The 17,711-nt window shown below is 32.9% G+C and overlaps 3 protein-coding genes across 3 annotated transcripts; 2 read left to right on the top strand and 1 right to left on the bottom strand.

Annotated features, from left to right (window-relative positions):
* Positions 1-2,008: 2,008 nt before the first annotated feature.
* On the top strand, positions 2,009-2,314 carry LOC125856189 (monothiol glutaredoxin-S2-like). Its single transcript, XM_049535737.1, has one exon. It carries the CDS (start codon positions 2,009-2,011, stop codon positions 2,312-2,314), a length of 306 nt encoding a protein of 101 aa, XP_049391694.1.
* A 9,067-nt stretch (positions 2,315-11,381) lies between these two features.
* On the top strand, positions 11,382-11,900 carry LOC125854681 (monothiol glutaredoxin-S2-like). The gene has a single exon (XM_049534271.1). The coding sequence runs from the start codon at positions 11,506-11,508 to the stop codon at positions 11,812-11,814; it is 309 nt and encodes a 102-aa protein (XP_049390228.1). The 5' UTR covers positions 11,382-11,505; the 3' UTR covers positions 11,815-11,900.
* Positions 11,901-11,970: 70 nt separating this feature from the next.
* On the bottom strand, positions 11,971-12,381 carry LOC125856190 (uncharacterized). The gene has a single exon (XM_049535738.1). The coding sequence runs from the start codon at positions 12,379-12,381 to the stop codon at positions 11,971-11,973; it is 411 nt and encodes a 136-aa protein (XP_049391695.1).
* Between the last annotated feature and the right edge of the window lie 5,330 nt (positions 12,382-17,711).

Below are 17,711 nucleotides of genomic sequence, written 5' to 3' on the forward strand. Positions count from 1 at the left end.
ACACATTATCAGGTGATTCATGTTCTACCACTGGTTATGTCTTTACTTTAGGTGGTGGTGCTATTTGTTGGAAATCAAAAAAAGCAAACTATAATTGCTAACTCTACCATGGAGCCTGGAGGCTGAACTAATTGCATTAGCTTCAACTAGTGAGGAAGCGAATTGGTTAAGAGTTTTATTGTTTCAAATTCCTTATTTTGAAAAACCAATTCCTCTTATTTTAATTCATTATGATAGCACTACTGCGATTGGTAGAGTTCAAAACTGTTATTACAATGGTAAATTCAGACCTATAAGAAGGAAACACATTAATGTAAGATCATATTTGACAAATGGTACCATTAATGTTAATTATGTCAAATCTTGTGATAATCTTGCAGATCCTCTTACTAAGGCCTTAACAAGAGAAAAAGTCTGGAGCACATCGAGGGGGATGGGATTGAAGCCTATAAATCCTTGAGTCATATATGAGGAAACCTAACCTGGGGACTAGAGATCCTATAACCAGGTTCAAAGGGAAAAACTAATCATATGATGACTTGTTGTGAAAAATGCACTACTTTTTTTATTCCCTCCCTATGTTGTGAGTGCATTGTTTCCTGTAGTTTGTGAAGGTTGAGTTGATAAAACTCTTAATGAATATATGTAGCCCGTATGGGTATTGGAGTGTTAAGCTTACAGGAGCACTCTTGATAGATTTCACCTATGTGAGTGTGGAAGTAGGTCGCTTCTTATTAGAATTGGGCTTATTCTCAAAAGCACTCATGAAACCGGGATAACACATGGCCATAACGTGCTGACTTTTAAAGCTTATGTTAACACCTTAATTATTATGTATGGACAATGATATTTTATTTCCCCTAAGCAGTCATAGTTCAAGTCTGAGACCACTCTCTGGAGTAAAAGTTATTGGTTCACTAAGTGGAGGTTCAATGCAGAGCACACCTTCATTATGCATAGTAATCTTCCATCAACTGATGGACTCTCTTATCTAATATTAAAATGAGTGGGGGATTGTTAGTGTGGCAATTTAATAATTTAAGAATTCACACTTTTTGCATGGCCACATAGATGTTGGTTTATGGCCGTTGGTGCACTTCTCATATATGTTACATGATGATGGATGACTTGGCAGTTGTTTGTTGCCGTTGAAAATAATTATTGCTGCATTACTCCAAATGGAGGTGTATATGTTACAATTTTCTTGGTGCATGCAGCAACTCCCAAGCCGTTGGTGGCTTAAGTGTCCCTTTATTTTCATTCTTTATTCCTCCATTATACCTTGTAACATATGTAACTCCTAAGGCTATTATCTTCACTATTTAGTACCCCGTTATCTTCCTATTTATTCCTAGAAAGACTTCTTCTACTATAAATAGTGGTGGTCTTCATTTGTTTTACATATAAGAAAATATAGAGTGCATAAAGTTTGTTAAAAAAAAAGAGAGTTCTTATTAGTTGAAGGGACGTGTTCTTTCTGTGGAGCTTTGGACTCAACTCTTGTCTAGAGTTGTTGAGTTATATATTGTGATTAGGTTGTTGTATCCTGGAGGGGACAAGTCAAGAAGGACTACTGCTGGACCAGTGAAAACATTTGTTGCAGTGGGCTTGAATCTCCTTAAAGAGAGCGAGATATCCGCGCCTCAGCCTAAAGAGATTTATTTCTTCATTTTTATTTTCAATTGTAATCTTGTAATTCTGTTATTTTGTAATTTTTCACTAACACCTTATCATACAATTGATCAAGAACAATCTACATATATCCATCCAACAATTTTCACTTTTTCTTTTAGCTAACACATATAATAATGCCTCTATATATAGCTTCAAGATAGGTTCAATTTTCTCAACAACAAATCTAGCCTCAAATTCACTTGATCACAAACCTTCATATATCATTTCTTGTATCCTTCACAACTTCTTTAATTTCCTCTTCACTAAAAGCTATATATAAATCTTGGCATTTGGCAAAACTACTCATAATTTAATTTCTTGAAGTTGTGTAAACATGGATATGGTGATGAAGTTGGGAACATCAAGTGCAGTGGTGATATTCACTAAGAGTAGTTGTTGCATTTCTCACAGCATCGAAACTCTTATCCGTAGTTTTGGAGCAAACCCTATAATTTACGAGCTCGATACTCATCCAAATGGAAAGAAAATGGAAAAGGCATTGATGAAACTAGGGTGTCAACCAACACCAGCAATATTTATAGGGAAAGAATTAGTTGGTGGTGCAACTGAGATAATGAGCCTTAATGTGAGGGGCAAGCTTAAGCAATTACTCATTAGGGCTAATGCCATTTGGGTATAGAAAGTAATTATAATTAGGTATAACAAGCGTATATATTTGGAGTTTTTTATATAATAAAGAGAAAATGGTCAAAAACACTCCAACCTATGGTCGGATTTCCAACTACACACTCATACTTCACAGGGGTCTTATTACCCCTCTGAACTATTTTATAAGGAAATAAATTTCACCCTAAAATGACATAGTCACTCATGTGTATTGTGGTGTAACACACGCACATGCCATGGCAGTGTCACGTCAACACCATGTCAATGCCACCCAATAAATATAATAAATGAATTATTTTTCCTTTTTAAAAAAAATTATTATATGCCCCATTAGAAACCCTCCATTATCATTGAGAACATCATCATTATCAAACTCACTTCTCATCCATTGACATTCCGGCAAGAGAAAAGACGGTAAATTTTTTCCGACGAGTAAAAGTTTCTATGACCAATATCTTTATCCTATTCCCCACAATTTTTCTCTAAGTTCATTGCTACACATTTTACTCATGTTGGGGTTTATGAAGGGATATACCCAAAGTAGTATATGGGAATGCCATAAATTTTGAATTCAATTTCTTTCTTTTCTTAATGTTGGTGAAAGTAGCAAACCAAATTAAAACATTGAAATTAATCCAATTGAAAAAAATTATGATCCAATTGAATTTTTTATGCCCCATTTCTAAAATACCCCAATTTGTGGTTAAATTCAAGAATGTGAAATTAGAATTAACGTTTGAGAGAAAAGCTTGTGAAGGTGTTGGAAATTGAAAATTCTATGTTTGTTTGAAATAGTTCCGGTAAAAAAATTGAATTTTGAGTTTTTTATTTTATTACTTTGATTTGGGAGTAATAACTAAATTTGTTTAAAGGTTCTTTGATTATGTAAGAGACGGTTAATATGTAAAATTCCTGAAGATATTTGTAGAGATTTGTGATGAAAAATAAAAATAAAGCAAAAGTGTGTAAAAGAAGAAGAGGTGTAGGGTGAGTGTGAAGAAGAAGAAGTGTGGGGCGGTTGGGTTGGGGTGGGGGAGATTATTTTAATTTAATTAGAAAGAGAAATAAAATAAAATAAAAATATGAAATAAACATAAATACACTTTCTCAGCCAATTCAGCATTAAGGGTTTATTTATTCTATTTTAAAACAGTTCAGAGGGGTGATAGGACCCCCGTAAAGTTTAAGTGTGTAGTTGAGAATCCGGTAATAGATTGGGGGGATTTGACCATTTTCTTTATAATAAATATACAACTTATACATAGAGTGTTTTAGCTTCTTTGGATGGCTGTTTTTTTCTACCTATTTGATTTGGTTCTTGATGTATAAATAAATAATAATGTCTTATACTATAATATATGATTAACTGCTCTTTATTTTGTTATGCTTTTCAGTTTAAGGTTGAGCAAGGTCCATTACAATGTCAAATATACATAATATACATATCAAGGCCATAAAATGATCTCTAGTACATTTAAATACTCTTGAGTTTATAATCTAGTACATTTATGGGGGATACATTTCCTTAATTTGAAATTATTAGTCGTGATTTTTATAAATTATTATTTTAAATTATTTTATTGTTTTAGAAATTTAAGATTTTTTTTTCCTTATTTACTCTTAAGAATAATTATTTTGAAGACTACAAACAATTGATCTTATGATTATTTAAATATCAATAAAGGATAATTCGAACCGTAGATCACATGTGGCAAATATTCCTACTCAGAAAAGTTTTTAGTAAAATATCAATAAGAGGATTTGACATTAATTATTTTTTTGAAGTAATGACAGGTTCCAATTTGGACAAGGTATATTACAGGAGAATGCCATATAAAACGTCCTTGTCGAGAATCATAAAAATATAATCCAGTTTAAAGTATTTTATATTATTTGATTATGGGAATTAAATAATATTTGCAGAGATGACAAAAGCGCATCTAAACCCTACTTTTTATATAATTATTTATTGGATCAAATAATGTATAATGATTTTAGATCACAAATTTTAAAAGTTTTTTGTTTTTTCTTAAATTTGTAGTTGATCAAAATATATGTCACGTAAATTGTGACAAAGGTGTATCAGAATAAACAGTTATTGGCAGGCTAAATAAGCTCTTATACTAGCCTTTCAAAGGTAGCAAAGGACTACTATTTCTTCTTCTTAGCACTTCTTTTCTCTCAAAAGAATCAATATATAGATAATAAGAGGACAATGGATTATGTGATGTATATACTGTTTGGAATATTTCTATAAAAATTCAATTTTTTTTTAATTTTCTTAAACTCCACCGACCATATCAAGTAAAAATAACATAAACAAATTAAAACGGAACAGGATCAGAATACACTAATGTATGTGACCTTTGGAGGTAGTAAGGGACCAATTTTCATAGAACAACACTTCATGTACTATATTCTCTCTATATAGTACGGATAGTATAATGTGGACTTGATTTGAACATGTCAATAAAGATATATTCTTTAAAGATTTCATATATTTTTTCCATTTATATTAAAAGTAAGATTCTATTAAAAAAGATCACTCCAACTTGATAGATTTAAATTTATTTTTTCCTTAATTAAAAGATACATTATTTTCAAGAGGGCATACATACTAGTGGAAATGCAACATTAATGTTCTGAGAATATTTTAAAGGTAGATAGGGCTATTATGCCCTTATATTTAATTAGAACAAGTACTTGTTCTAATTAGATAATTTTCACCTTTTTTTTCTCTCCTCTTTTAGCTAGCATAAGGCCTCTATATATAGCTAGCTTCATCATAGGGATCAATTTTCTCAACAACAAATCAATTCTCAAATTTACTTCAAAACTTCTTTCCTCTTCACTAAAATCTACATATATATATATATATATATCTTGGCATTTTGGCCAAACTACTAATTATTTCTTGAAGTTGTTTAATCATGGATATGGTGATGGAGTTGAGAACAACAAACTCAGTAGTGATTTTCACCAAGAGTAGTTGTTGCATTTCTCACAGCATCAAAACCCTAATCCGTAGTTTTGGTGCAAATCCTACGATTTACGAGCTCAATACACATCCAAATGGTAAGCAAATGGAGAAGGCATTGAAAAACCTAGGATGTCAACCAAGTGTTCCAGCAGTATTTATAGGGAAAGAATTAGTTGGTGGTGCTAATGAGATAATGAGCCTTAATCTGAGGGGCAAGCTTAAACAATTACTGGGCTAATGCCATTTGGGTATAGACTCATTTGATACTTCTTCCTTTGTTTGCAGTTGGGAGGCTGGAAGCAGACAAAACTGGAACTCCTTTTGTTAATCATATAAAGCTAAATAGTATTAGTAAATTAATATTGTAATCAACCCCTACCCTCCTCTCCAGATACTAGTAGCAGTTATGCTCTGTCATTTTCTTATACTGATGCATATTAAAATATGATATATTACATCATTTTGTACGAAAAAAATATAATTAACTAGATAACAAGTGTGTATTTGTAGTTTTTTTAATAAATTTACAACTTATATGTATAGTCTTTTAGCTTCGGATGGTTGTTTTTTTCCCCAACATATTTGATTTGGTTCTTGATGTATAAATAAATAATAGTATCTTATATACTACTATATAATATAATATGTGGTAATGATATGATTTTTAATGTCCGTCACTGATTATATGCTTTCTCTTTTTTTTTTTCAGTTTTTTGAATATTTTATGTTACCTTTTTCTTACTTCACTTTTTGAATTCTATTAATTCTGACTGTTGAAAAAATAATCCATTTTGAAAAAGTAAGGGTGCAATGAACAACCAGACGTTTTTCTAGCTAGATTTTGTTTTTCTTTAACAAAAATAATATTTACAAGTTCTATATTAACTGTCATATTTCTCTTCTCAAGAGTCAATTTAATTAATTTAAATAGTATTTTAAGACCGATCGTAATTCGGACACTAGATCACATGGCACATATGGCAAAAGGCTATAACAATAAAAACGAATTGACATTTTCTCTTTTTAGTAATGGCAGGGGAATGTATTCCAATTTGTACAAGCCATATATTATAAAATTTGAACTTTTTTTTTCGTTTTTCAATTTTGAAAAATCAGATAACCAACCAACTAAGCTACTAAAATTTTCTAAAATGCTAGAACTCGGAACTTGTAAACAACAAATAGTGCCCATGTATAAATATCCTTGTCTCGACAATCATAAAAACACGGGAAAAGAGTTTAAAATATCCGCGTATTTTCGTCTATTAGTTAAATTTATCCTTAGTTACATTATAGAACTAAATATGCCTTTGTCGTTATTAAATTAGGCAAAAATATCTCTATTTTGAATAGAATCACCCAAATCAAATCAAATTGAATATTTTCCCCTAAATGTGGATTGATGTGTTTATAATTGGATTTAATTTGATATGATTTATTTTGTTTGGTGGGTTGTGTCAAATCATATTAAAAGAGGGGAGTGAGTAATTTTTTGTTTGATTTGGAAGATTTCATTCAAAGTAGAGACATTTTTGCATACTTTAGTCACAACAGAGGTATATTTGGCTGTGACATCTTGCAAGTTGGAGACTAGGAAGAAGCTTAAAACTTGGAAATAGTCTTTTTGGAAAGAATTAAAAATCTGGAAAATTTGGTTAAGTATGGAAAAATAATGAATTTTTGGCCAACTTTGAACAGTTATAACTCCTAGCTCAGGATGATCTAGGTGTGGTTCCAGTTATGGTTGCAAAGTTCGTGGATTGGTCTTTCCAACGCCATCGAGTTTACTTGTTTCTGAGTTCGTATGAGCGAGTTATGCCCTTTGAAAGTTGGGCAGTTGGCAGGGCATCCGTCCGGAAATTGTAAGGGTATTTTGGTCTTTTCCCTAGCCTTGTCTTTGGATATATATTAAGGTGTAAGACTGATTTTTGATCAGTTTTTCCCTTTTAAAAAAGAGTAAGAGTTAGGGTTCTTGAGAGAAAAGGAGAGAAAGGAGAAAAAGAAGCAAACTTCGTAAAGATCGTCGTGGTTTCCTTCGGGGTGATCCCTATTAAGTTATGTGAGTTCATAATGTTGGGTTGGTTCTTTCCCCCACACGCCAAGCTCGTTTAATTTCGAGAAAATATTGATTATGTTTGATTGAAGTTGTTGGTTGGAATTGTTGAAGTTGTAGTTGTGTTGTGTTGTAGTTCTTGTTGGTTTGGTGTATGTTTCCGGTGGTGTTTTTGAGTTGAATCTAGTGTATGTTAAGGGTTTTGATGATCCTAAGTGTTTGGGGGATAAAGCTTTGAAGTTCAGAAGGTTTAGAGTTGGAGAAAAGGAGGAGAAAAGTTGAGTTTTCGGGGAAAAGGGTTGGGGCGTCGCGCCAGCCAGAGCCCCAACCAGACCCCTCTGAAGTTTGAAGTTTGTCGCTCCGCGCTTCTCAGAGCGCCAAGAGCGCCAAGTCTTCCCATTCCTTCCCCACTTTCTCATGCATGTTCCTAGGTATTGTACCTATGTTCCCTAGTTGTTTCCAACACCCCAAGGTACGTTTAAACGTCAAGAACTCGTCCATAACATGTAATCAAACACCTTGAATTCATGATTCCAATTCAAGGAGAGTTAGTTTCCAAGTCAAGTGAAGTTAAGAGTTGAGTTAGAAGTTAAAGAAGTGAGTCAAGGTAAGTCTTTAAAGTTGTTCAAGAGTCTTTATTGAATGTTTTTACTTCATTTTAAGGCTCAAGTTTCAAGTCAAGTAAAGAGTAAAGAGTCAAAAGTTTCAAGTTAAGTCAAGAGTTTAAAGTTGAGTTCATTTCTCAAAAGTTATTAGGGAACTATGTATTCCCAAAGAAGTTTCCAAATGTTTTTACATTTGAGTAAGAAAGGAACTATGATTCCAAAAGAGCCTTTGGGCTAGTTTTCAAGAAAAAGGAACATTGTTTCCAAGTGAGCCTTCGGGCAAAGTTTTGAGTAATTATCTCAAATAAAGAAAGATGTGTTTAAAACACTTATGAGCTAAGTATTTTTGAGAATAGTCTTGAGCACCGAATTGGAGACACGAGTTCATATTAACTCAACTCTCCATAAGAACCATGCGCCAACATGGGAGTTAACAGGTCATACTTTTTAGATGAATCCGTAAGATTAAGCTAGTGAATCCACTTAGTAAAGTTAACTTCCTATATCACGGCAAGGTATAGGATGGTCCTTGGACAACGTGAGGTAAAACGTTGTATCACCACTAGGGCTCATAGTGGTGATTGTTGGTTAAAGAATCTCCCACTAAAGTTATATTACTTTTAAATAAGTAAAGTTGAGTTTGTTATCGTTTTATCCTTAACGAACTAAGTTGTTTACACTATTTTACAAGCTTTATATATTGCATGTGTCTTATTGCTTTATATATTGAGTTCAGTTATTCATGAGTTGAACAGAGCCAAGGTAAGAGTTCCTTTGTACTCCTTTCAAGCTTAAGTTGTGGTTTAGCTTTCCAGCTCGCATACTCGTACATTCAATGTACTGATGCCCAGTTGGCCTGCATCTTATTATGATGCAGACACAGGTACCCAGGGTCAGCATCCGGTTCGCCGTTGATCCAGTTGAGTACTTCAGAGTCAGTGGTGAGCCTCTTTGCATTCCGGAGGACTCGATTATTTTGTTCTCTTAGTTTTGTTTTATTAGGATGTTGTGGGGTCTGTCCCAACATTCATCCCAGTATTATAGAGGCTTCATAGACAGTCAGTCAGTTGGTTTTGAGTCTCTCATCTATGTATATATGTAAATATTCTATTTTGGGACTCGAGTTGCCTTTTTGGCCAGATTTTTATCAATTAGGTTGTTTTATAACCTTGCATTGCATTGAGTTATGTTGAGTTATGTTGTTGATTTAAGTTTCCGCTAAGTTAAGAAAGCCAGGTCAAGGGTTCGCTTGGGGGCCAGCAATGGTCTTCTAGTGTTGGCCACGTCCAGGGTGTAGGCTCGGGGCGTGACATTGGCCCTATAATATAATTAGGGACAAACTTCATTAATTTACGAAAATAGAGGGATATTTTTTACCCTTTTCCCTAAAAGCATAATCAACTTTAAAATAATTTCTTTTAGTCCCATCCCTTACACTTTGTTTAGTCTATGGTTGTTACGTATTGTTTCATAATGTAGCGTATTAAATTGTACTTCCTCTGTCCCTAATTACTTGTTCACTTTTTCTTTTATAGTTGTCCCTAATTACTTGTTCATTTTGACAAATCAAGAAAGGACAATTTTTTTTTACCTATTATGCCCTCAATTAAATGACTAATTACTTTGAAAAATGTAGAACTTTTCATCCATTTCATAATTAATAGGGATAAAATGGTAAACTCACTATATCATTAATTGTTTTCTTAATAAGTGTGTCAATTCAAAAGTTGACAAGTAATTAAGGACAGAGGGAGTATTTGTTATAGTTGTATCATATTGTATTAATTTTATAGATACAATATTTGTATAAATTGTATCAGTCTATGTCATTACATAATGTCACACATTCATATTTGAATGATAAACCTACCAGAAAACTACGATACGGGGATAGGATCAAAGATGTAAAGGACAGGAATGTTACGTACGAACCTCCTTAGATTTCTCGGTCATTAAGGCGGTTTTGGGTAGGAGTAGAACAAATATACTAGCCTCTTCTAAAAGATCTTGTATATAGTTTGAGATGCCAAACTCGATCTGTAACTTTTTGCACTCTAAGATCAATGAAGACAAAGTTTTAATTTTAAAAAATAATAATAATTTTTTTTAGGGAAAAAGGATAAATATACCTGCCATTTCTTCCCCTTTTCCGATTTCAATAATAATAGTTAAAAAAATGTTACTTAAATTGAGACAGGAAATGCAAAGGACTTTTTTTTTTTAATCCCTCCCTAGGAGCTCCCACCCCTTTTGCTCCCTTGGTGACTCAAACTCGCAACCTTCAAGTTGGAAGTGATGGGTGGTTACCATCCGAGCAACTCCCTCTCGTCAGGTAGCAAAGGACTATTTCTTCTTCTTAGCACTTTTTTTTTTCTCTCAGAAAGAATCAATAGATGATAAGAGGACAGTTGATCATGTGATGTATGTACTGTACTTTGGAATATTTCTGAAGAATATTGTTAGTCATGATCATCAAAGTAAAAGAATATTGTAATTCGAAGTACCACACATCTTTTGAAGATTTTATTTTATCCTCAGATCCAAAACAAAAAATGTGTCATATATATTTTTTAGAAACTAAAATGATACCCCTTCGTTTTAATTTCAACTTTTTATCGGACATGTTTAAGACCATAAAATCAAAGAGCACTTTGATAGGGTCTATATATCTTTAGCCACTACTAAAAAATCATTATTTCCCCATTGAAATTTCCAAGTGAAAAATGTTAAGCAACTATTCTCACATATATTTTGATTGAATCGGTAAGAAAAGAAAAAAATAATTATGTTTCAAATAGAAAAATTAGGGAATTTCCCACTATTCTTGTTTCCCATGCATTTTTCCAATGAGCTGATCCAGTGGAAAATGAGTGGGAAAATATAATCATGCTCTATAATACAACTAATTTGCGGTAGAAAATATCTTTGTCCGTCAAGTCAAAATCATATAAACAAATTGAAAACGGAAAAGTACACTAGTATATGTGACCTTTGGAGGTACTAAGGGGGCCATTTTCATATTCCAACAATTCATGTACAGATGTACTACATTCCCTTCCAAAGGGAATTTTAACAAAGTTTATCTCTGTGGTACGGATAGTATATAATGTGGACTTGATATCAACAACATGTCAATGCATGTGGATATATTCTTTAAAATTTTCAAAAAAAATTATCTCAAATTAAAAAATATTCTCAGAGCATTATAGGTTTCTTTTTTCCTTTAGATTATATACATTATTTTCAAGAGGGCATACTATGTACACCGGAAATGCAACAATATCAATGTTCTGAGAATATTTTAAAGGTAGATAAGGCATGCATGCCCTTATCATGAAAAATCTATATAAATCCAACTTGTTCTAATTAGATATATCTTCACTTTTTTTTTCTCTTTTAGCTAACATATAGATAGTGCCTCTATATATAGCTTCATGCTAGGTTTAATTTTCTCAACAACAAATCAACCCTCAAATTCACTTCACAACTTCTTTCCTCTTCACTAAAAACTATATACATATATTGGCATTTTGGCCAAACTAATTATTTCTTGAAGTTGTTTAACCATGGACATGGTGATGAAGTTGGGAACATCAAGCTCTGTAGTGATTTTCACCAAGAGTAGTTGTTGCATTTCTCACAGCATTGAAACACTAATCCGTAATTTTGGAGCAAACCCTATAATTTACGAGCTCGATACACATTCAAATGGGAAGAAAATGGAGAAGGCATTGATGGAACTAGGGTGTCAGCCAAGTGTTCCAGCAATATTTATAGGAAAAGAGTTAGTTGGTGGTGCAAATGAGATAATGAGCCTTAATCTGAGGGGAAAGCTTAAACAATTGCTCATTAGGGCTAATGCTATTTGGGTATAGAAATTAATTATATTAAGCTAACAAGTGTATTTGGATGGTTGTTTTGTTCTACCTATTTGATTTGGTTCTTGGTGTATAAATAAAAATAATAATATCTTATACTACAATGTGTTATTACATGATATTTTTATTTTTGAAACTTCTTAAATAAAAATTCTAGNNNCCTCTACCTCTACCTCTACCCCTTCCTCTAGAATTGGAAGAAATAAAAGTAGAAGCCTTCAGGGCCTGCTCCTCAGAAGTTGAACTTCGGGTCATCTTCTGCTCATGCACCAACAAAGAGCTTTGCAATTCATCAAGAGACAAAGCATCTATGTCTTTTGACTCCTCAATAGAGCAAACGACATAATCATATTTCGGTGTCAATGAACGCAGTATATTTTCAACGATTGTGACATCATTCATCTTCTCGCCATGAAATCGCATCTTGTTGCTTATCTCCATGGTTCTGGCCCAATAGCTAGTGACAGATTCACCTTCCTTCATCTGTAAAGTTTCGAAGTCCCTTCTCAAGGCTTGAAGTTGTGTTTGCTTCACTCTTGTAGTGCCTTGATACTTCTTTTTCATTGAGTCCCATATATCCTTGGAAGTTTCTTTGCAAAGAATAGTTTCCAAGATAGGACGCTCAATAGCCTGAAAGAGATAATTTTTTGCTTTCAAATCTTTCAATTTTCTTGCTTCGAACTCTGCCTTTTGAGCATTTGTCAAAACTTCGCCTTCCGCTGGAACACCAATGCCGTCTTCCACAATTGGCCAATACTCCTTTGACCTTAGAAAGTTTTCCATCAGCATACTCCAATGGTCATCATGACCATCAAAACGAGGAATGGCTGCTTGCACAAAGTTGCTCTCTGAAGCCATAGAAAAAATAAAATTTCTAGGCAAACTCTACCTCACAGGTTTTTTTTTTTTGTTTTTCTTCTGGATCTAACCTTGCTCTGATACCACTAATAAGATATGTCAAGCAGAACAATGAATATAGTTGCTAGAAAAACTCAACAGAAGAAAACAAGAAACTGCGTAACACTCTTATATCAATAGCAACAAGAAAAGTCTATTATATAGACTTTTACAGAGATTTTATGTTTAAGCACTAAACCCACTACTACTAGGACTCCTAACAAACTCTGTTATCTAAACTGAAAACACGTCTACTTCCTAATAACTAGGAGTTGAATAATTCAACTAAACAAAAGACCAACAGACGTGAAATAAATAGTTCATAAATAAAATAACACTTCCAACAAACTTAACTAATATTTAAAAAATGAGGAATATTTTTTACCCTTTTCTCTAAAAACATACTCTTGAGTTTAAAGTAATTTTTTTTAGGAAAAAGGGGAAAATATACCCCTCAACATTGCCTCTTTTCTCATTTAAAATATAATGTACGTAGTGAAAAAGTACTACATAAATTGAGACATGAGAGTACATGTTGGGTTTTATACAATTTTGATTATTAACAAAGTAACATGAAACATGTAAGTCAACCTGGTTCATAGATGCACTGTCTCAAGAAGCTGAATCCGTAGCAAGATCACTAATGAATAAAGAAAGACAAGCGTGCAATAATCAGGAAACAGGTGATAATTATGTCATAAATTCAATGAAACAAACATGTGCTAAATTGAGGAGTTAAAGTTCAACTACAACACTAAAGAATCAAAGAGTTTGATTTAAAGAAGGAGTTTCACTTGAATTAGAACTCAAGTTCAAAAGAATTTGAGTTGATGGAGAGTTTGTACATGCGCTGAAGAGTTGGAGTTCGATTACAACACAAAAGAATTAATGAATTTGATTTGACGAAGGAGAGTAAAGGGACAAGGAGCTTGAATTGAAGAAGGAGTGTGGCTTACTTGAAGTAGAACTCTAAGTCAAGAGAGTTTGAGTCTGTCGAGTTTGAAATGAAGAACAACTTTCTGAAGAGTTTTGCTTAAAGGGAAGTAATGTTGATGTAATCTTAGTTCAGTGAGTTATAAGCTGAATTAAGAGTGTTTGTTTACAAGTTTATGATAACTGGAAGACTTGAGAACACATACCTTGAGAGGTTTTTGTTGAAGTTTATGATTTNAGGGAAGTAATGTTGATGTAATCTTAGTTCAGTGAGTTATAAGCTGAATTAGGAGTGTTTGTTTACAAGTTTATGATAACTCAAAGACTTGAGAACACATACCTTGAGAGGTTTTTGTTGAAGTTTATGATTTAGAGTTATTTTTTTAGATTATGGAGTTTGTAATCTTAAATTGTTGAGGCTCAATGATTTAGTGAAGTTGGAGTCAAATTCGGTAGGCATACATGTCGTGGTTTTACACACCTTTTGAGACGGATGTTTTTCATGTAAAATATTATGTTATTAATTTACTTACTATTCTGTTTGCAACAAATGTTAAATATATGAAAAATAAAATAAATCAACCACAAACAAAATATGAAGAAACAAGAATATTATTGATAAAACAATGTGGGTACAGTTTTGTTCTTCTCTTGGTTCTTCTCTCTGAATTTTGTCTTAGTTCGAGGTTTAATTTGTTAGTATTATGTTTCTCTAATTAAGGATTTGAACTTGATCTCCATGAAAGAATTTATAGATCTTCTTGAAGTATTTGATTATCAAGAAGGGTCGTCTCACATATCTTCATGTCTTAATGAGTATCCCGATTGTTTAGGAAATATTCGAGATGCATCTTTAACGAAATATTTTGTTGATAAACAGTGCATGTGCACTTTTTGTTCCGCCCTTTATTTTTACCTCTAGCTTTTCTCCATAATTCGAGAGTTGTTAATAGCATATTCTCAAATTAGGGATGATTTGGACTTCTTTGATCTCTTTATGAATATCCCCAAAGTTTATGAGATAATCGAGATTTTGATCTTTATGAATATCCAAGTGTTTATGGGATATTCGAGATTTTGATCTTTATGAATACCCAAGAGTTTATATGGATATTTGAGATTTTGTTCTTTATAATAAATACCGAAGAGTTTATGAGATATTCAAAATTTGATCTTTACAAATACCCAGATGTTAATGTGATATTCGATATGCCTCTTCAAAAGGAAGATATTATCTTTTATCTAGGCATGAACTAGGGTTATAGGATAGAGTAACCTCCTAGAACCTAACTGGAATTATACTCGTCTTATGGAATGCCAATTGAAATTGTCACACCCCAAAACCGGATGTGATGACACGTGCCCAAACCCCACCGGACACGTAAGCCTAACACCCAAAAACTCGATGATGCGGAATTAATAAAACAAGAATAAGATAGAAAGATAAGCGGAAGTCTTTAAATAAACTCAACATAACCCCAGAATTGGTTGTCACATGTACAAACCTCTAATACGGAATCTGAATAAAATATACAAGTCTAATAGTTAAAGTTCTAGAATAGAACAGAACAATAAATATAGATAACTTGAGGGCACGTCTGGAATGAACCGCTACCTCTCAAGTAAGTCTGGAAGCTCTAATCTGAAGATGAGTAATAAGCCGGATCTGATAGAGCTGTCAACCTACACAACTGTGTAGAAGCAAGGGTGAGTACCAAAAGCAACAGGTACTCGCAAGTAACACTAAACTAAGCTAAACTAGCAGCTACAAACAACTCATTTCAATCCCAACCGAACCACCGAAACTTCATTCTAACAGCGAACCAACAACCTATACTACATAATTCATAATCGACAGATATATCTAACAGTGTCTCAACATCAACCTCATATCCTCATGTAAGAGAAANTTCACACTTAGTTGAAAAATTAAGTTAAGTAACTAAACTCTAGATCGTGTAGAATAACAGTATAAGAATATTTGGCAAGCCAAATAATAGGCTCTTATACCTAGCTTTTCAAAGGTAGCAAAGGACTATATCTTCTTTAATTTGTAACACTTTTTTTTCAGAAAGAATCAATAGATGATAAGAGGACAATTGATCATGTGATCTGTCTACCATTTGGAATATTTCTGAAGAAATTTTCACCTAAGTTAGTCGTGATCAAAGTAAAAGAATATTGTTTCGAAATTCCTTTCTTTCTTCTTGTTAATTCTAGTACCAGACATCTTTTGAAGATTTTATTTTATCCTCAAATCAAAAAAGAAGTGCCACATATATCTTTTAGACTAAAACATACTCCATGGATTTCTATTTATTTGTCTTATTTTCCTTTTCAATCCGTTTTAAAAAATGTTTCTTTCCCTTTAGCCACTACCAAAAAAAAAAACTATTTTCGCACTGAAAAATGTTCAGTGGCTATACTCACAAATATTTTAATTGAATCATCAATGAGAAAAGAAAAAATAGTAATATTTTCTTACGGAAAAATTAGAAAATTTGCGTATTGTTCTTGTTTCCCACCATATTTTCCCATTGAGGCAGTTTAATAAAAAATGAGTGGGAAATTAAAAAATTATGTTCTATAGCACAGATCTTCTCTTGATTCGCAGCGGAAAAAATTTTAATTTCTAATAATAAGCTTATAAACAAATTGAAACGGAGAAGTACTATAATATTTGTGACCTTCGGAGGTGCTAAGGGAGCAATGATTTTCATAGAACAACAATTCATGTACTACATTCTCTCTGGTACGGATAGTATAATGTGGACTTGTTTTCAACATGTCAACGAGGATATATTCTTTTAAAGAAAAAAAATCTCAAATTAAAAATAAGATTCTATTTAAAAAAGTCACTCCAACTGGATATAATATAGGTTTCTCTTTTCCTTTAGATGATATATATTATTTTCAAGAGGGCATACTATGTACACTGGAAATGCAACAATATTAATGTTGTGAGCATATTTTAAAGATAGATAAGGCATGATGCCCTTATCATGAAAAATCTAGATATATCCAACTTATTCTAATTAGATATGTTCTCTATATATAGCTTCATCATATGTTCAATTTACTCAACAACAAATCAAACCTCTAATTCACTTCACAATTTCTTTCCTCTTCACTAAAAGCTATACATACATATCTTGGCATTTGGCCAAACTATATTTACTCATTAATTATTGTAGTTATTTAAGCATGGATATGGTGATGAAGTTGGGAACATCAAGCTCAGTGGTAATTTTCACCAAGAGTAGTTGTTGCATTTCTCACAGTATCGAAACTCTAATACGTAGTTTTGGTGCAAACACTACAATTTACGAGCTCGATACACATCCAAATGGGAAGCAAATGGAGAAGGCATTGATCACTACAAAAGGAACTCCAATTACCAACAAAAAAATTCGTTGGTAAATTGATCAAATTGGTTGGCAAATTGAGTTACCAACCAAATGTCAACTTATATTAATCCGTTGCTAAAAGGCTCGTCGGTAAATATTACCAACCGATTTTAATTTGTTGGTAAACTTACCAACCAAAAATCAGTTGGTAAACACCCAAAGATGTTGTTACAAAATTTTGAAGCATGGCCCTGAAATTTCCGTTGGTAAATTCACCAACTAATTTTTGGTTAGTATATCGTTAGTACCTTTACTAATGCATTGAAAAGGAGTTGATAAATTTTTTTCTTCATTATTCGATTCTGTTGGTTGGTAATTTACCAATAAATTTTAAATACTTTTTTTTTTGGTTTCCCATCCGGTGTCTGGCACCCACACCGGAGCCCGACTAAATCCGGATTCACACCGATAAGTCCCACGCTCCCTAACAAAGGCGACTCCGTACCCAAGGGGAATCGAACCTGAGACCTCTTGGTTAAGGATGAAGGAGTACTTACCACTCCACCACAACCCTTGTTGGTAATAAATTTTAAACACGTTAGTATGATTATTTGTTTTTCTAATAAATTTACTAATTGATTGTTAGTTTGTTGGTAATATAACATTCAAGGCGACTCCGTACCCAAGGGGAATCGAACCTGAGACCTCTTGGTTAAG

The sequence above is a fragment of the Solanum stenotomum genome, chromosome 2, assembly GCF_019186545.1.
Source record: "Solanum stenotomum isolate F172 chromosome 2, ASM1918654v1, whole genome shotgun sequence".
Classification (NCBI taxonomy): Eukaryota; Viridiplantae; Streptophyta; class Magnoliopsida; order Solanales; family Solanaceae; genus Solanum; species Solanum stenotomum.